This window comes from Haemaphysalis longicornis, unplaced genomic scaffold (genome assembly GCF_048455015.1).
Source record: "Haemaphysalis longicornis isolate Haplotype H1 unplaced genomic scaffold, Haemaphysalis longicornis Haplotype H1 scaffold_9, whole genome shotgun sequence".
Classification (NCBI taxonomy): Eukaryota; Metazoa; Arthropoda; class Arachnida; order Ixodida; family Ixodidae; genus Haemaphysalis; species Haemaphysalis longicornis.
In genome coordinates, this window is record NW_027526460.1 from 163,165,261 (window position 1) to 163,185,793 (window position 20,533).

The following is a 20,533-nucleotide window of genomic DNA, read 5'->3' on the forward strand; positions in this document are numbered from 1 at the left end:
GGCGGCGACGTAATAGGTACAGCAAGCAGGTAGGCAGAACAGCAGCGTAGGGTTACCACCTTTCCCCGAAAAAAAAAAAACGGGCCTTCGGGGGGGGGGGATTGTGTTGAAAAAAGACGCCATGTTTTTTAACATGCAGTGCCATTTATTGTAGTGTTTTCTTAGAGAGAAATCAACATAACGTTTGTACTGAAAGTGATTGAGAGCTTGGTTAATCGCTCTGCATGTGCTTCACTGAAAAGTAACCGCAATTGCTGACCGCGGCGGTAGAATTTCGTTATTTTGTTCTTCCCTTAGGTCCCCCTCCATCTGAGGCAGCGCGGTCGCCCGCGTATTTTCTCTGCTCGCGTGTCTTTGCGCAGCTTGTCGACACGTATTTATCGTCTTAGTTGTTGAATTGACGCTTATAAAACGCCAAAACGGGCATAATCACAGCACAAAAGCCAAAAAACCGGCTGATGACGGCTGGTTTTAGATATGGACCGGCAACCGGCCCGCTGTTTAAAAAACCGGTCGGGCCGGTCCAAAACCGGGAAGGTGGCAACCCTACGGCAGCGACGAGCGAAAATGATTTTACACGACGCCCCCGTCGGCCTGCGCAAAAAAGGAATATAGAACCCCTGCATACACGCCCTCGAAGAAAGCTGTACAGCCGATTCAGTTTGTTGTGGACGAAGAGCAACCCAGGCTGCAGCCACAAACGCATCCGCTTGCCGTGGTATGAGCCAAAGCATATCTTCACATCGTTATGTTATCGTCCGTCTGACTGTTACTTACTGAAGGGAAAATTCAGAACACAAACGTTGACGTCTAGCGTCTATGCCAGACATAGACGCTGCTGTTTAGGCCCTAAAAACCACCTTCAGGGCGTCTGTTGGTTCTGTCTGATGGCGCGCTCGCGCCGCTGATTACGAACGAGGCGCCTGTTGGCGTTGACTTATCGTGTTGGCGAGCCGGTAAACGCCATCACGGTTAAACTCCCTGTTGGAAGACTACGCTGTTGGGACGATAGAGTGCCGACAGAGCTTCTTATTGGCCCCACAAACGCCATCAAGGTTAAACTCCCTGTTGGAAGACTAGGCTATTGGAACGATAGAGTGCCGACAGAACTTCGTATTGGCCCCACAGGCGTGCTGTGAGCCCAACAAGAAAGTCTTGTTGGACTTTTTGCCCGGGGCATAATAATACGGGAACAAATTCTTAGGTAAATTCGATTTCGTTGAGGACACCGATGCCTCGCGTAAAAGTTTTATTTATAGGACTACAAGAGGCATTTTGTAGCCTTCCCTTCCCGTGCACCCAGACATCGAAACGAACCTTGTGATACACTCGAAGAAGTAGATTAGTGCAGAGTGGAATTTAAACATTCAGCACGTTTGGTTCAATTTACGAACAGCAATTTTAGAGCCTTTCCCCTGGTCTATGTGGAGAGTTCATATTTATTCTCTCAACGGGCGGTGAAATAGTGCAATGTGCGGTTTAAACATTCAGCCTGTTTTTGTGCAATTTTGCATGCTTGCATTCACACACCGTTCTTTTAGGCACCCTAACGATAAGGTGCCGTGGTAACACCCCAATCGAGAAGAAATACTTTTTAGCACCCCTTCAACGGTCGTAGCACCCTATGAAACTGTTGATTACACCCCTGAATTTTGGCACCCTCGAGGTGGGGTGCCCGAGCAATATTTGGGTGCTTGAAAGGTGCAAAAAGGGTGCAAAATGTTCAGTGCACCCTCCTTGCACCTTAAAGGATGCAAAATGTTGAGTGCACCCTTTTAGCACCTTTAAGGGTGTTAAAAAGTTTAGTGCGGGCGAAAATGGGACGCTGGACGTCCTCTAAAGTTGGCTAAGCATGCTAGTACTCAGGTGCGCTTCATCATCCAGCTCCTATAGAAATCTCAGAATGTTTGCCGCTCAGAATCTTTGACAGGTTTTATGCAAAAGGACTCGGGAAATGTTATGTTTGAAACAGATTTAGGATTCAGACAATCCCACCTGTCGCTGACAGATCGGTCAGGCTCTGTCAGCGACTGGTCTTTCGGGGATAGCGGCCCACCTCTCCCGAACCTTCGAAATGAGTGAAGGATCCTAAATCACAGTGGCGCTCAAGTTCTGAGCTGTTTAATGCTTTTTAACAAGAATGGGAAGTCAGCACATGAATGCGCCAATTCATGTTCAAATGTAGCTTCGTGTAGAATAGTTTGGGTTGCGTTGTTGTTGTTGGTAAACTTTATTGACACACAAAAAACAAAGAAAAAGACCCCCAAAGTCGCTTTTGCAGCATGTTTCACTGATGGAATATGTTGCGTGAACGAAAATGAACTCCGCGAAAGCCAACTTTGTCTGCCAAGGATGACAATAGGGGGTGAAATGAAGAAAAAAACGCTTCCCGCGGTTCGAAGGAAAGGTGGGTACCTCGGGATATGAAGCCGACGTCTATTTGATTGCGATATTCCGACATGGTCGAAGCAGTTTTGGCTTGGAAAGGAGTACATAGAGGTGCGAATTACACAGTAAAATCATGCACCTTCCGTGTAACGACGGCGATGGTCGAACGTGATGCTCTCTTGGCGAGAAACAAAATGGTGAAAGTAAAAGTCAAAACCACTCCGATCAAAAGTCCAAACTGGGTGCGAGTCAAAGTAGAAGCTCAAAGAGACAAAGTCTAAACCATCTACAAGTCCAAGTCCAAGCTCAGATGACAAACCACAATCCCTAATGATAAAGCTTCGCGATCAGCGATCGTCATCGTCAGACAGAGGTTTTTATGGAGTGTTAAGCTAGTAATATCATTTTGGTGTTTGTTGTCGCTTGCCACCCTTAGCCAAAATTCCAAAAAGAAAACAACGGGTGGAAAAGCCACACTCCGTAATCACTCCTTGAAGACACGTACGCTCCTGAAGGAACGCTGTCTTAAATGCAGCTATTCGTTCGTTGGCAGAAGTCACCTTCCCAGCTCTTCACAACAACGATGAGCGCTCCAAATAGTACAGTAAAGCGCAGTATTTCCAGCTATATCACTGAGCCATCTTGGGTTCTTGGAATGAATGACAAGAAAAGCTACTACGAATGCGGTGACTATGAAACTGATATACCGATTAACAACGAGCTTCACGCAAGGCTACTTGTAACTGACCGTTAGAGTTAGGTTGCAAACACCCTTTGAAGGTTGCCCTGACCACAAGAGGTCGGCTATCAGAAACAGACTATTTGAAAAGTGCCGAGATGTCCCCTACCACGGCGCCAGGTCAACCACGGACAACTTCATTACGTGCGATGATAAAACTACGCATTACCGCGTCACTCACCATCAGTACCATCTTGCCAACTTGATGAACTCCTGCAGACAGACTCCTTGGCCTTCCGAGCACTTCTTACTGTATTCCTTCCTCGCAATTCCCCCTGAAAAATTGTCAACACTAGGGGGACCTAGCCAAGCTAATTCACTCAATGAGAACCTGTCCTCAAGAACACCTTTCCTGCATAGTTAACGAACAGCAGTGGCAGAGAGCTCTAGGAATCTCAGACCCAGAGGTCCAGATAGCTCTGGTGACCGTGGAGCCACCGTCGCCGCCGCCCTCAAACCAGCAGACCACCGCTCCGCTAAGTCCTTTCTCCCTTTCGAGCGCGCGCTCTCGCTCTATAGCCTCCGCCTGTCGTTTCATCTTTGCGCTACGCGTGCTGCCCCTTGCCGCCCTGTGGTGTTCTCGTGATCAACCACTGACTGCGCACGTTTTCGGGCGTCATCTTGAATGATTCCTCTGTCAGTCGCTCACGTGGGTTTCTCACGCGGTGCGTCTTCAACCTTGCACAGCATTGACCTGTCTTTGTCACGTTCATTTTATTATTTGCAAATTTACATTGCATAATCAATAAATATGCAAATTTTTCTTCTTTGATACCTGTACACAGCGTGACTGAATAACATAGAATGAGAGCTCGTGCAGACAGGGGTGACGTGAAGCCAATCCGGCGGCAAGGCTTCCCTGGCCTTGTTTACCAGCAGCGTCTGGTAGCCTATTTTCTAGGTGATACGCCAGATCAAGGTCGGGGCTGTTTGAGCACGGTTTTCGCGTCTAGGAACGCGAGCGGATTCTACTCGTAAACGGTGTGCAACAAACGCCGAGTTACATGCTTCTGAAATGAGAACAGTCCTAGCAGAACATAGGCTCGACAAACCCAAAGAAGGCATATAGCGTGCAAGAAACGCATTTTGACGCCCTAATAAACTTACATAGGCGCGAACCTAGAAATAGGCACCTATAAGCACAGTAAATTATTTCTTAAAATGTTCCAATTATCTTATCAATTATAGTATTTTCTGCTTATATGTTAAAAAGCCTTGATACGGAGTCAAGGAGAAAAAGCATTTGGCCTAGGGTTATGCCGTTATTGGGTTAAACTGAAACAATTGTTAGAGATATGTAAAGGGGCCTACGTGGGTACTATCAGAATCTTAATTAGAGAAATAGCCTATGGGCAGCTCTCAAAATAATTGTCAGGTAAATGTTTCCTTTGCTTGGTCATGCGAAAGATTGGATATGAACCCTGTCACTATAACCCAGAGAACTAAGAAAAACACAATTACGATGACACATCGGCTATTTGGTGCTGCTGGTTTCGCAATCGTTAGAATATAACAGTAGGAACTTACGCTGATAATTTTTCCAGTTTGCGTATTTTGCTCAACTTGATATAACCGTTTAGTACCACCACTTCATGAAACAGCCCAAGCAGTAACTATTTGATCTTTTAGGCGAAACCTGTCCAGCTGGGAGAACGGCGTCCTTGAATCCTGGCAAGGAGGCAAGTACACACTTGGATATTCTGTAAACATTTCATTGGTATCCTGTTTTCAGCGTGTCTGCAATTGCAGTTACGCTTCAATAAAATTGACAGTTGGGCTAGTTTGTTTTGATTCATCGTAAGTAGCGCTTGAAACGGGACCCAGAAGAGAAGACACACACACGACGGCGCCGTCGTGTGTGTCTTCTCTTCTGTGTCCCGTTTCAAGCGATACTTACGATGACGCTTCAGTACGCCTTCATTAAACATTGGAGCACGCTCACACTGCGGTTGCCACACATAGTTCGCCAAAAAAAAAGCCAGCAATGTGCTATCGAAACAGCCCCACGTCACAGAAATAGCCTATGGATAAGTTAAAGGTGTACATTTTCCTGATAGGACTAAATTCCTAAATGCTGGTAATTCCGCACATTTTTTCCAATTATCATGAGGTGTACATTTAAATCCCAAATAAACACTTCGTATATGATGCCTTATGGCGTATTCTGAGTATCATGGGCCTATCATGAAATGTACTCAGGGTCATATAAGGGTGAAAGCAAATATTTCAGCATAGTGGTAAATTGGCAGCACAAAAACTATTTTCCTTCTCTTAGAACTTCAACCCGTGTATAAAACACCTATAATCGGTAAAGAACATTTGCCTGGCTTTCATTTATTTGACAAATTTTGAGAATGCACCAGTGTTCTTAAGAAAACCATGCAATTACGTTTACTGGTTTGACTTTGAAGCAATAAAACAAATATAATGCTGGGAACTGACATGAAGGGTCCAAATGTCCCTAAACATAGACGCCAGCTATAAAGTGCAAGCTATCAGAAAGATGTTATCTTGATGTTCAGCGATGATCAGTGTTTAATTTTCTCGTTAAGCCAAGATGTAACTCCTATGTCTAGCGCCCTTTTACGAGCACAAATGAACAGAAGGTGCATAAATTGTCTGAAATTTATTATCGCCTGGTAATTATCCGCGAACAGCTGCTGAGCGCTTGGCGCAAAAGACCACGTCACTTAGATTTCTATCTTAAAGCAAGATCGTTGCTGAGAAAGTGGACGAAAAATGAGAGGTTTCGTGTCAGTAGGAGTGGCTTTTGGCTATGACAGGACGTGGGCGTCGACGAATTGAGTCACACCACTTCAAGTTTGATAAACATACGAACACAGCTGAGCCTTTCATGTTACAAAACGTCTTCCGATTGCTAACGCCCGGCTAGGAGATATTGCGCTAATAGCGCCCGCGGGGCAGACCTTACGTCTGAATTGCTGGCGCGAGGAGTTTCCGGGACAACTAACTGTCCGGGTAAGAAAAATTATGTACATGCATTTTTCAGTAAAATTCTATTGCCACTGTTCGAGAACAAAAAAACTGAAGAGATTCATTTATTAGCAGCTCAAGAGATCATTTCTATAGATAAATGTTCGCAACATATACTACTGGCGCAGGCTACACAAGAAAATAAGAAAACGAACAGATCGAGACTATACGCATCCAATCTACTGCCACCTGCTTTTCTGCGGTCAGCTAACACCGTGCTAAGTTAGATGACCTTTTGGCAATGGATCGACTGGCTTCACAAAGTTTCAGCTAGCAGCTTATTATCAAGAAAACATACGGTGGATACATATACCTTTTTAGATTCTGAAGGTGAAGCCCAGGTGGACATGCTATTGACATGCTTTCTAACATTAATGTCGTTCTCATAGTGGCGGTGCCGCCGTCTCGTTCATAGTAGCTTCCTCTCGACGGCGGTTTCAACGAGTGGCATTTAGAGTTCTCCTTTCTTCTTGGATGGGCGTTTTTTCGTGTGATCTACGACCCACGACTAGCGGCGTCATAAATCGTGATGTGAAATGAAGGTCTACCCGCCGCGGTGACTCAGTGGCTAAGGCGATTGCTGCTCAGCACGGGGACGCGGGTTCGATTCCCTGCCGCGGCGGCCGCTTTTGTGATGGAGGCGAAAAGCAAAAACGCCCGTTTGTTCGAGGTTTGAGCACAAGTTAAAGATCCCCAGGAGGTGAAAATTAATATGAAGCCCTCCACTAGGGCGCGCCTCATCGCCTGCGTTCCGTCGGCGCATTAAACCCTACAATCACTCAATTGAAATGAAATTCTGAGCTTACGCGTTGACGTGTGCAAGGGGCATGAAGAATGTTCTGCGCCCGTCGCCCTTTCCCAGAGGCCTTTTTAGCCACTGCTGCTTCATCTTCCCAAAAAGCACTCAGATTTTCTGTACCTAAGCACGCTTTTTTTTTTACTCAGTTCTTCACCTCACAAAGCGACCTCGGAGTAAACGTCTGGGGCATTCGCAATGACAGAGCCTTAACGAGAACATAGGTGAGTGATTGAAGCACTTAACAAATCGAGGGGCCATTGCGCCTTGGGGGAAGAAGTAAGTATAGGGATGGGTAAAGGGAAGGCCGCAGTTCACGCAATGGGCGCAGTCACTCTTTTGAATACAATCCCAAGATAACAGGAACTTCCCAAAATTAACAAAGATATTCATGAAAAGAAGTAGGGGAGTGACAACGCCCAGGGTACTTTCTGACCATGTCTCCATGGCATCACGCAGCATTGACTCTGATGCGCGGCCGCCGACCAATTAAAGCTACCGCGAAGACAATCAACCGAAAGCTGGGAGCGGTGCCTCGCCTTCCGTTGGATCAGATGACTTGGATGCTTACGTTCACTTAACAAACTGATAGCGATGATTATACGGCTGCCCTCTCTTGCGTCACTCCTGCTCTTAACACGACTCTGGTGCGCGAAATTTGAAAATTTTCACATATTCTTTTTTTCTTCTATTTCCGCGTAAAAAAGACTTTTGTAACTTGAATGACTCTGAGTAGGTCTCCAAAGGACAGTTTTTTCAAACTGAACAAAAATTAATTTTGTCTACACAGCCCTTTAATAGTGCGCGTCAGACGATAACGTATATTTTGTGTATTTCAAGCCTCACCTTTGAGCGTTTGAGTGGTGCAACAAGGGAAAATTCGGCGCAGACGCCCGAGTGACTGACACTGCAGACACATGCAGAGCCTCACAAAGGTTTGCTGAAACAATGCCTAGATGTCCCGCAATGTAGCCCCGAATGATGAAAGCACGAGAGGAAGCAATGCTACAAGCAACAAAACTTGGGGGAGGTGTGGCGCAATGGTCGCGTATTGATGGATTTCTTGCCCGATGTGGCCGGCTATAAAACCTAATTAAATCCATTCTAACGACTAAATATCACAAGTTGCCAATTTTGCATTTTTGCACTACAAGGCGTTGCACGGTCCGTGAATTTTTACAAATGTAGTGTTTTTGTTGTTTTCGTTTTTTCCCGATTGCCCCAGAGTAAGGAACGGCATAGACTGTGGTCATTTGTTTTTCTCTTGTTTTTATGAGTTATTTGAATGGAGTTTCTTCCGCAATGTTTTACTTTTCAATTTGAATTTTAATTGATATTGGTCATAAATACATAATGGTAGTTATCTCCCCGTGGTGTGGCAAAAGGAGACTCGTACAGTCGGGGACTAAATTTTGCAGACCACGCGAGCGCGTGGCAAAAGCCACAGATGCGCGCTCTGGAGGCCCGGTGCTGTTGTCGAGACCGGCGCGGCGCGCATGCGCGTCCTGTTTTATTCGCAGGCACGCCGATTATCTCGCTTCCTGCAGCGGTGCAGCAATGGTCACTCAAGCACCGCATAGCGACGCCTTTGTAGCATTCCTTTCTTCCCGATGGCACATTTGGGGCCTAACGTGACGATTGCGAGGGCTTTGGCGCAAGTGCTCCTCGCGTCCGGATAAACACTTGCGCTTAATGTTTTATTTGTTTGTTTTGCGCTTTATCGTTTATAGCCGATGAGACTAGCGGCTTGCGAACGGCGTCCCCGAATGAAGTTCTTGCGAAGCACAGTCTCGCGGTACGCGCTACCGACGACGAAATGCCAGCTATATAAATAGCGAACCTTTATTCACTTTGAAATTTGGCCACTGAACATATATTTCAGCTCCCTCTCCGCTGCCCATAAAGTAGGCGATTTGCAAGTTATATAAACGAAATTATTTCGGCGTTTTATATGCAGAGCATTTCTTTAACTCTCGATGTCACCCGTTCTAGGCGTCCGTAGTAGTCCGCATCGCTCGCAGGTGTGCCCTCTCCCCCGCTCCTCCTTTCCCGCATCACACTACCCTCCTCGCTCTCAACAACAAGTCCGCACCCCTCCCCCTACACTATATAAAAAAATAATACTTACCGGCGCCTGGTTTCGATCCCACGACCTTGTGGGCGGAACGCGAGGTACATGGTGCTCTTCCCACTGCGCCACAAAACCGACACAGAATGAAAGGCTACGAACGCGCCTTATGTCCTTGACTCATTCAAACTACGTCAAGAAGCTGCTGATACAACGCATTCACTATTACCAACTTCCCAAACACTAACCGTTAACGCAATACACCCACCCCCTATGCGACACATTTACTCGAGTCCCCCTTGCGGGGAGATGGGCCCTTTTTGCTGCCTACTTCATAACTTAAAAAGGATAGAAATACGTACTTGCATAAATTGTCTGTTCGCTCTGCCCGTCGCATTCGTAAAAATGGCACCTCGGTCTCCCACTGAATGCCGTAAAATTGTTCGCTACTTTTGAGAAGCTGTTTCTCAAAGGGACATTTGCCGGCTTACTAATAGCCCAAGAGATGCTGTTAGCAGAGGAATTAATGTCTACAGAAATCAATTGCTCCGAGGCCGGAGCAATTCTTCAAGGTCGGCTTCCATTTATTGATTATGAGGTTTAACTCGCCGATGCTACACAGCCGATAAGGCGCGCCGTGGTTGAAAGCTCCAGATTAATTTTGATTATCTGGGAATGTGTAACATGCACCGAAATCCCGAACACACTTGAGCATTTTCGCTTTTCGCCTCCATCAGAAAAGGGCCACCTTGCAGATGCCCAGTGGAGCGGAAAGACAAGGTCAACAACGAAACAGGAGGACAAGCTGATTGTTTTAGAGTGGTTAAACACCCGTTCAATAGTGACAAAAACATTAGGAAGGCCCTAAGTAGCGAATAATATTACGGAGAAAAGTAGCGTATAATTTTACGGCATTCAATTGGAGCGCGAGGTGCCATTTTATGAATGTGACGGGCTGAGTGAACCGACAATTTATGTGAGTACGTATTTCTATCCTTTTTAAATAATGAAGTAGGCAGCAAAAACGCCGAAATAATTTCTTTTATATAACTTGCAAATCGCCTACTATATGGGCAGCGGAGAGCGAGCTCGAATATATGTTCAGTGGCAAATTGCAAGGTGAATAAAGGTTCCATATTCATATACCTGGCATTTCGTCGTCGGTAGCGCGTACCGACGACGCGCTAGTCTCATCGGCTATAAACGATAAAGCGCAAAACAAACAAATAAAACATTACGCGCAAGTGTTTATCAGGACGCGAAGAGCACTTGCGCCAAAGCCCTCGTAATCGTCACGTTAGGCCCCAGATGTGCCATCGGGAAGAAAGGAATGCTACAAAGGCGTCGCTATGCGGTGCTTGAGTGACCATTGCAGCACCGCTGCAGGAAGCGAGAAAGTCGGCGTGCCTGCGAGTAAGACAGGACGCGCATGCGCGCCACGCCGGTCTCGACAACAGGCGCCGGGCCTCCAGAGCGCGCATCGGTGGCTTTTTCCACGCGCTCGCGTGGTCTGCAAAATTAAGTCCCCGACTGTACGTCTCCCGACGAGGCTTTCGCCAATTACGCATAGTGTCGCAGCAAAAGGGCGTTGTACTATTTTCGCATTGGGTACACTTCAAGGAATGTTTTGTGTATTAACCATGTATTTGCAGGACGAGCCTACATGGGAGGTGTCTGTACTCGGTGGCGAGTGGGGGTGTCGGAGGAACGAGTCGGCAGCTTTTATGGCGTGTATGTCTTTGGACACGAGCTTGCACACAGGTATGGCAATCTGTCCAGCCTTTACTGGGCAAGCCACTTCTTTATTTTAAGGTTACTTGTTCTAGTAGTTTAATCCTATGAAGCAGAATGGCTTTTATGGCCTTTAACCCCTAATAGTTAACGGACGAAAACTGTGACCGGCTGGAGGAAGTAGCATTAAAACGTGCCTTACTCATGTCCCCTAGCATAGGGATTTCGCTTGCAAGTGCACATGAATGAAACGGCGGCAATGTGTGGTTAGTAATGAACGGAGGTTTGTCCAGTGTAATGTCGCCTGTTCATTATCGTGGAACCTTCATCGGGGTAACGACAATCAGTGCAACACGTTGTAAAGCATACTAATAACTGAAACACCGGTTGAGGCTTTCCGTTCCATGTTACCGTGTTGGTCTGCTGCATGAGCGCAAACATGTGTCATCCCAACTTGCACAGAGCTACGTGAATGCGCCGCTATCCTTCAACTATGCAAAGAGTGCGAAGCTGGGCGAGTCGTTAAGGATACAAATTTAACACAGCGCAAGGGACAGGACGAAAAAACCTGAAAAGTGCGGGCGCTGTCTGACAGTTAAAATTTATTGCAAGAAACAGCTAAATATATATGAAAAAGCAAGCGCACAAGCAAAACAATAAAGGGAAACAAAGGTTACAAACAGATCACTGAACAGCGGTGTAACCCAGTGCAGTCACGCCGCCCGAATAACTCCTCGTTAGGATGCAGGGCTATAGATAACATAGGAATCCCCCATTTTATAGATTGTGAACGCCTCCGACGCATCACCTTTGCGTTGGTCCGCGTACCTGGTGCATACAGTTTTTTGGTAAGTATACTAGAATGGAAACTGCAACCGCGAATGCGTGTCGTCGTTCGTCGTGGTGGTTATGGGAAAACTACAGCTTGTGGCTTAACTTTGGCATGACAAGTGGATTATTAAGCTATTCGTGGGATTTCGTTTCTTCAGTATGCATTAACACGTCTATAAGATACTAATTAGCATAAATACTTTCTGTTCTGTGGCAGCCGTGAGCCGTGGCAACTGCGCGTTCAGTGAAAGCAGGCAGTGCGTCATCCTACAGAACGTTCGTCATGCCGGAGTCCACAAACGTGCGACTGAGCGGGTAATATGCGGCCGCTAAAATTGTAGCTTACGAAAAGAAACGAAGCGTACTCCGACGAAGACAAGCTACGACACCTGTATACATCCTATCAGAGTTTTTAAATGCAGAGCATTTCTTTAACTCACGATGTCACCCGTTCTAGTTTTCCGTCGTAGTCCGCACCCCTCCCCCTACACTATATAAAAAAATAATACTTACCGGCGCCTGGTTTCAATCCCACGATCCTGCGGGCGGAACGCGAGGTACATGGTGCTCTACCCACTGCGCCACAAAGCCGACACAGAATGGAGGGCTACGAACGCGCCTTATATGCTTGACTCATTCAAACTACGTCAAGAAGCTGCTGATACAACGCATTCACTACCTGTGGGCGGAACGCGAGGTACATGGTGCTCTTCCCACTGCACCACAATAATCATACCCACCGGCTAATAAATGATGTCACGTGACCACGTAATTACGTCTCCTCATTTAATTACAATACAACAACCAACCTACAACAAGTGCAACAACATTAACGTAACGCAAACTACTTAACGTCGTGCGCCCCCGGAAATGCTCTGCATTTGATCGTGCCCCTCGCGAGGGGGATGTTAAGTTTCCTGCTGCAGCAAGAACCAGGCGGCCTCCTGCGCGGACATTTCCACGCCCTTGAGCACGTTCACTTGCAGCTTGCGGAGCAGTTCCTTGTAGTAGTCGTTGGGGTTCTCCTTTTTAATAATGGAGTTGTTTTACGCCCGGTTTTCTTTTTTATTCAAGAATGAACCAACTGGCTCAGCAACAAGTTTTGTTAAACTGTAGCTGACAGTCGGTGCACCGGTTCCCCACGAAGGCGTTGTTTTTTGTAGGCACGCTCAAAAACATTTCCAAGCGCTTCAAACAACTCATTACTTGAAATAATGATAACAAGATTTATTAAAATGACAGTCTATTATGAGTTTTCCCCAAAATATTAACATCGTTGTTGACTATCAGCTTGGCCTGAAGAATAGTAGACAAAACAACCGTTCCTGCAAAATACGCTTTACTTCATTTTTATTAGCTTTAAAACAGCCGGTTTTATTTTTCAAATATATAATAACCCACCATTCTTTGCGTTTTTAACGACACAGACAGCCTTGATATTAACCGCATATACGCTAGCGCGAGATTTCTCCATAGTGTATATAGTAAGAAACTCTATGACCTGGTGTACCCGGTGTATACCGCACATTCATGGCTTGTCCCGTCGTTTGACGAAAATAGGGGCAGGCAGTATGGAATTTCTTAAGCACGCAAGTCGTCGCCTCCACTTCACAAAGAAAGCAAACACGTCTTAAGCTGGCCGAGCAGCCAGATAATTGTAGCGTGCAAGTTGCGCAGGAAAACAGCTCCCCACCTTGTGCCACCCCCAACTTGGCGCGTGCTGACAACACGACAAAAATGAATACAATCAGAAGAACAATGACGGATCCAAAAACAGTGTGGCAGTGATCGCTGGCTGCTCGTGGTCAGGGGTCACAGGTGTTTCTTCAGACAGTGCGAGCTACAACTGGGGACCAACGAAGGCGTGCTCTTGTAAGACTTCTCCTTTGCGGAGATAGCCATTGAACATTCATACAAAGCGACCTGTCGCAAGATCTCCACTGTAAGGTTCTGGGCGAAGAAGAGCTTAAAAATTGTGCTTCGGAAGGAGCGGAAGCTGAAGCATACCAAGTCATTTCGAGTGGAGCTTTGCTCTAAAGGTAGCATGACACAAGAGAGGTTCGGGTTGAAGCTTTAGAGGTTTCCATCATATGCGCAGATTTCAAGCTTGCTCCCTCGTTAGCAGACGTTTTGCGCATGGCAGGAAATGGTATGAATATCCTAAACGTTTTCCACAGTGGTCACAGTGACGAGGAGATGGGCGTCTTCATTTGTGCTGATTTTCACTGGGCCATCGTCAAGGGACTGGTCAACCGTCTGCCGAGACTTCTCAGTAAAAGCAAGCAGCTAATACAGAGTACAACGCCTCGGTGTGTGACTACATTGACAAAGGCTTCGCGGAGAAGATCACAGAAGACAAAAGTGGAACAGTTTTGGTTTCTATATGCCACACCAAAGCGTTGTACATCGCGTGGGCCATAATTTCTGATGTGCGAGCAGTCGTCTCTCTCTGAAAAGATGCTTTGCAGAGGGGCGAAATTTAAATTTCGAGGTTATTGACGTACTACTAAGATGCCGCAATCACAACACCGCTATTGTGGGGGACAGCGAGGAGGTTTTACTTTAGATGTCCTTTTCCGAGGAGGGCAGGACCACAGTGTGCTTCGGGTGCAGTCTTGGGCAGTAACTAGTTGCCAGTAACGCGTTACCGCTAACTAGTCACTTTTTTTAGTAACTTTTAACTGTAACTAGTTACTTTTAAGTTAGAGGAACTTTAACCATAACACTTACTTTTTTTGTGAGGTAACTGTAACGAGGAATGTCGTTACAGTTACTTTATTTCTGTAAAAAAATTATCCAACAGCAAAACTCATTAACGACCGATGTACAGTACGCGCGTTTCACCTTTTCGGCCTTTCTTCCGCAGAACGTTTGTCTACTTCATCTATGCCAGCGCACTCCCTTCTCATGGGTGAAACGAGAATGTTTAGGCGTACACGTGCCTGTGGTGTCCCACGTGGTCTACTGAGGGCCCGAAGTTTCTAAGTCTATGCTGCAGTATTTTCCCCAGCAGCGCGACATCGCTCTCACCCAGGCCATAAATAACGCTTCGACACGCGCCTAAGCGCACGTGGATGCATGTTGACGCGCCACAACCTATAGTCCGACGCGCGGCTGCACCATTTTCGCCGCATCTGGAGTGCAGTAAAGGTGTTTGACACAAAGGCGAAGAGGAAAACAAACGCCCAAAAACGCCGTAGAACGCACTGAAACCTTTGCACTTTCGCGGAATCCTGGGAAACTCCGGTCAGGGCGCCGCTTTCTCCTTAGCGACGTGCAGCCCCGTTTGCGGGGTTATGAAACGCCGCGGAGAGTCTCTTGGCGGCCTCGCGCTCGTCCAGCCCTGTGCGCACTGTAGAGTGTTCGACTCACAAGTCACAGTTGCTTGCGACCATTGTGCGCTTTAGAGACCCCTGGCGGTATTTGGGACCACGCGTTTGGGACCCCTGGTCTAGAGGCTTCATCGAGCTGTACCAAGTGCTCGAACGAGCACTCTAAGCAAGGGTACAAAAAGGGAGCAACTTTCACTCTTCGTTCCTTGAGCCGCGCAGTTCCTCACTCCGACTAACTGGTTAGTCCCTCAGCCGCGCGGGTATCGGGCGAGGAGCAACGTTGCTCCTCCACGAACCGCTCCCTCTCACCCTCCGCGGCGAGAAACATGTCTGCTCATCGGTGCCGAGCATGCGGCAGCCAGCGGCATCAACCAATCGCCACAGTGTTTTGATTTCCGCAAACTAAGTGCCACATGCATGAAATAAGCGAATTTTGTGCATAAATATTTTACCACAGACGGCTGCACACACCCTTAATATAGCGGCGCTTATCACATATCGCCCGCTATACTAAGCCTATTCCGGCCGCCGGAGATGTCTTCGCCTCTCTCAGCGATTCAAAACTACCGCCACCGGGGCAGCGTGACGTACGACCGCACGTCTGAGAGAAACACGTCAATCACCCGAGGCAGCCACCGCGCGCCGCGCGCGCCGATCCTCGCCCACGTGTAGTAACCAGTTCCAGTTTTCTCTACTCTTTGGTTTCAGTTAACTATCATGTAAACAATAAGATATGTGCAATCGTAACGGCCTAATGTGGACCGTTATTGTATTTTAGAAATAATAATGCAGTTTCATAAACATGCAGAGTGGCGCGCCTAACCCGGCTGCCGCATTTGACAAACGATGGCTATATATATATATGAAGTGTATTCAATACGAATGACGAATTCTAGTACCGCGCATGTTTCCGTTTCTGTCGTTTGTGCTGTAGTGTGCATGTGGTGTGTTCCTGACGTTGTGGTTATGGCGTATCCTTGCACAGAGTGTGGCGTGTGTAAATGCAATCCTCTGTGAATTACATATACGTATGTCCGAAAAGATTCTTCGGGCCGACGTGTTTTTTTTTTTTTTTCAAGACACTTTTAGGGCAAAACTATTGGACCTTCCATTATGCTCTTTTGATTAGCAATCAATTGCGAGCACAATCTACGAACGATGGTTTTTTTTTTTTAATAAACAAATGCTTTCAGCGTGCTCAACCGCGCTAGCAGTGATCGTCGTAGTGCTCGAAAATGCCCTTCAATGTATTCAAACACGCTCATAGCAGCTTGCTCGAACCCCTTAGGTGGGGCGTACTACAGTCAAACCCGGCTATAACGAACCCGGATAGAGCGACTTATGCTATATATCGAACAAAAATAATTCAGTTACGTAAATACATGGGAAACGTATTCCTTATAACGAAGTTCACATCCGATATATCGAACTCTGCGCGCCTAGAATGGCCGCCGAAATGCATGGTCTCGGAGCGGCGATGGAGATGTGGATTGGCCGCGACCACGGAGCAAGAGTTGCGACTTAGACATTGCGCCTCGCACGGAGCGACACGACGCCCGACACTTTCCATAACTGTTTCCGACGCGCGGGACTCACGACGAAACCCGCGCAGTCAGCGAGTCCGGACCAAGACAGCAGCATCGGTGAACTGTGGGAAGAGCTCCACCACACTCCCGATTATGTCGCGAGTGAAAGCCGTCCGACGCTTATAATGAAGCGCTTTCGGCAGTCAATGTGCTCCGCCAATGCTTCTTAGATTTTGGAGGACGCGGACTCGAACTGGTGCAAATAATGTTTCGTGTAGAGAATGCTATGCTAGTTGTAGCCGCCAAAACGAAAGTGAAAACAAAAATCACCGCTTTTTGTCTTTGCAAAGTAGGCAGTTCAGGCGGAAAGTAGCTTTAATACTTGCAATAAAAGGATTATTTTGGGTATGGTAACGGCTACTTTACTGTGTTCGTTTTTGCATGCGGGGATGGTGGACTTGAGGAGGCGGAGGGGGGCTACCGCGGATTGCGAACTTGTAACGATAAGTTCGTTATTTGCAGGTTCGGCTATATGGAACTATTGGATATATCGAACTAATCGCGGTGCATATTGCAATTCGCTATAAACGGGTTTGACTGTATACGCGTAGCCTCCTGGCGATTAGATATACGTAATCAGAAGCAAAAAGAACACCCACCTCCCCTCGCGGGAACCCTGGTATGATGCGACGCTGAGGGGGGTTCAAGCGCAAGCGGAGAGCAACCGTCGACCGAAAGACCGCCGGAGAGCGGCACACCGGTTATATGCGCAGCGCACCCGAAGGAGAGGAGACCGCGGAAGAGAGAGTACTGCACATGCGCCGGCGCCAGTGCGTCTGCCGCGGCTATGACGCAACACAATCCAACACAATCCACTTTAATACAATCCAATACAATCCCAATCCAATCCAATCCAAGCCAATTCATTCGAATCCAACACAATGCCCCTCGCGAGAGAGGGAATCGGAGAGGAGAGGGGGTGAGTGGCGGAGAGCGCAGCTCGCGCGGCGAGGAGAATGGGGAAGAGGCGGCGCCGACGACGCCGGATGCAGGGACAAGGCGAGTGAATGAGATGCAGTCGCATCTATAACGAGCGGCGCACTGAGCGGGCTTGTTTACGGGCTGCCACTTTAGTTGGAGGGAGCAACGTTGCTGCCTCCGCTAAAGGCGCAACGTTGCTCCTTTTGGGGACGAACATATGATACATCGTAGTTAGTCCTTTTAGGGAGCAACTTAGGGAGCAACCACACCCTTTTTCTTAGAGTGAGGTCTAGGAAGTAATAAATTTCACGCCCCTCCACACATACGACGACCTCAACGATCGTGGCCCTCGAGTGCCCTCACACCAGCCAGCATCTTGGCCGGCATACGCCTGACCCCACTGCCACTGCACGAAGAAATGTTCATGGAAAGCCTCGCGACTTCTTTTCGAGTGCTGTGGCTGAAACTAAAACAGTAGCTAGATATGCTTTTGAGTGTTGGGTGCCAGGAGTACTTGGGCGAGCTTCGTTCGGCCTACACCTCAAAGCGAACGAAGATGGGGGGGGTGGCGGGGGGGTTTCTTGGGATCGACGACGTGATTGCTGTGCAAGGCCGGAATTGTGAGAGCAGTTTTTTCCGGTCGAGACGGCAAAATCCGCCTTTGTGAAGACAGGGGGGGGGGGACAGTAAAGCGTTCATTTCAGTTTCTATTCCCTTGGGAAATATCTTGTCTCATTCCGGGAATGGGGGTGGCTGGGGTTGGGGAGGGAGAACGACTCCGAGGGCACACGGACAAACGTCGCTTCGGAAATGGCTGAAATTGGTCTCTGTCTCCGACCACAAGTACGAAATAAAAAGTTAACGAACCACTTTTTTTGAGTATCTTTCAAAAAAACCTCGACAACCGATGTACTCCCACGTCCGTTTCCCCTTTCCTCTAAGGGCCTTCCGTCGAGCCGCCACCTCCGCCACCTCCGCCCCATTTTTCCCATTCTCTCTCTCAACGCGGGGCGGTCAAACGAGGACATTGTAGGGGAAAATAAATTAAATTGACATTGAAGGATTGTTTCGTTTGAGTTGTCCTCCAGCTCGGTGTGGTATCAGTTCGGCCTCTCTGATTCCAACTTTGAAAAACAACTAATTCTATGCTGCAATGAAGTTTGCAAATAAATCTCTTGCAGCGAGAGTGAAGTAACGAAAAAATAAAGTTCCTCATGATGGATAGCAAAACTTCCGTAATAAAAAAAATGGGGCATACACAATGATTGTTGGTTTGGGCATGAGAGTGCATCATTTTAGGTTCCCCACGTGTAGTCATTACTGGGTGTAATTTTTACTACGGGCATGCCTATGTACGTTTCTAATTATTAAGCCAAATCTTTTTAGCTAATTCTTAGTTTTATAGAGTAACGGAAAAGTAACGACGTTACTTTTTTGCAATAACTGCTACTGTAACTAGTTAGTTTTGGAAAATTTGTAACTGTCACTGTAACAGAGTAACTTTTTTGGGTTAAATAACTGTAACTGTAACACTGTTACTTTTTTCGGTAACGTGCCCATGACTGTTCCGGTGGTACAAAAGAACGGCAAAGATAGGGGAAAATCTTCGTTTAACCGTTGCAACGACATGACAGGAGTACTTTTTGGCATGGCATCAAGCCCATTACCTTCAGAAGCCTTTCAAAAGCCTGCCGAAGCCGACCGTCGCAACGGCGGATACTCTAGGAAGTTACCTTCATGTTGACAAGCTTCTGACTGGAGTGGACAGCCGAGAACAAGCGGGGAAGCGGCTGCATGAGGCAGCCACTGTCATGGTACAAGCAGGAACAAGACTCCAGTAGTGGATGTCCAGCAGTATCAAGCTGTTCAACGCGTTAATAATGAAACCTTTATTAAGCACGTTATTAAGCTGTTACACTTGTTATTAGTAAAACTGTTGTTAATTTCGTCGCAAAATGAAACAGGAATGGTAAACGAAATTTCCTGTTATTTATTATTTCTCAGTAAACAACGTATCGTTCGCCGTTGAAAAACGCCATGACAGCTGCTTAACGATGTTGTTTTATCTAAAACCAAAAAAACGTTGGTAGCGTGTCTGCTTTCGCCGCTGGAAATCTTGTCAGAAGGCAATAGTTTCTCGCCGCAAGCCTAATTTACCACGCGCTGTCCTATCGGTACTCTCCCCTAAGTCTTTTCGCCTCCCCTTTTCTCCTGCCATGGTACTTACACGCCGATTTTCTCAATTCCATTTGGTTTTTTTTCACTGCCACACTGCGTACTCCGCATCTGGTGGGGCAGCAAGGGTCTTTTTTTGACACGTGTTGTGTGCTGCATGTTTGTTGCACGTTTTCATTTGCCGTTGGAGAAATCACTATAGTGTAAATTCGTAATTAAATGAAGGTTCATTCAGTAGTAGTGATATCCTGCCGCAGACACGCCTCATGTCTCTTCAGGGCTGCGTTAGGACAACATATATGACGCATGAAATTTGTTCCAGCAGTTTAGAGCGATCTTGACTAAGTATAAATTTGTTTAAACAAGGAACAGCGCAAAAAGGACAAAGCAAAAGGAAGAGAGAACAAAGATAGAGTGCTGCATGTGTTTGCTCTGTCTTCATTTTGTTACTTTCTTTTACCCTTGTGTTTTTGTTTTAAACCTTTACCAACTCGCCCAAGCTATGTACCATATTAGCAGTACACATCTTGTTGAAAAACTTGATTCCAGTTAAGACCTTGTTGCATCGAGAGGCGGTACTACAGGCAGACAGACCACAGTTTTGCGGTAAAGCAGACTAAGATCGTGAATATCGTCTTCTAAATCCATTTATTCTGTAATATCTCTTTACATCATACCACCAAACAACCTCCACGCTGTTAGGTGCCCAAACGGTGTTTGACTGTTGGGCATTGTGTCACATTATGGCAGTAAATTCCCATGTAAGAACCCCAGGCAGTGAATTCTCCATGAAACAGTGATTACAGAGGGAAATTGTATACCCTGGCTGCAGCGCGAGGTTATTGCTGGGGACAGGATGGAGAACAAACTTTTGCTTAGGGCTTCCACGTGGCTGTAGCGGTGTGTCCCCGCAGTATGCCCATTTTTTTTAAAGCTACATTCTGTCACTTTGGGTGTAAAAATATTTCATGC

The 20,533-nt window shown here is 46.9% G+C and overlaps 1 protein-coding gene across 1 annotated transcript in view; it reads left to right on the top strand.

Moving 5' to 3' along the window:
• The window catches only part of LOC144151723 (venom metalloproteinase BumaMPs1-like), a 191,101-nt gene that overhangs the window by 123,024 nt on the left and 47,544 nt on the right, over positions 1 to 20,533 (top strand). The window contains exons 9-10 of the mRNA XM_077682845.1: positions 4,757 to 4,806; positions 10,638 to 10,746. Of these exons, the coding sequence (XP_077538971.1) occupies positions 4,757 to 4,806; positions 10,638 to 10,746 (159 nt within the window). The remainder of the gene's footprint in view (positions 1 to 4,756; positions 4,807 to 10,637; positions 10,747 to 20,533) is intronic.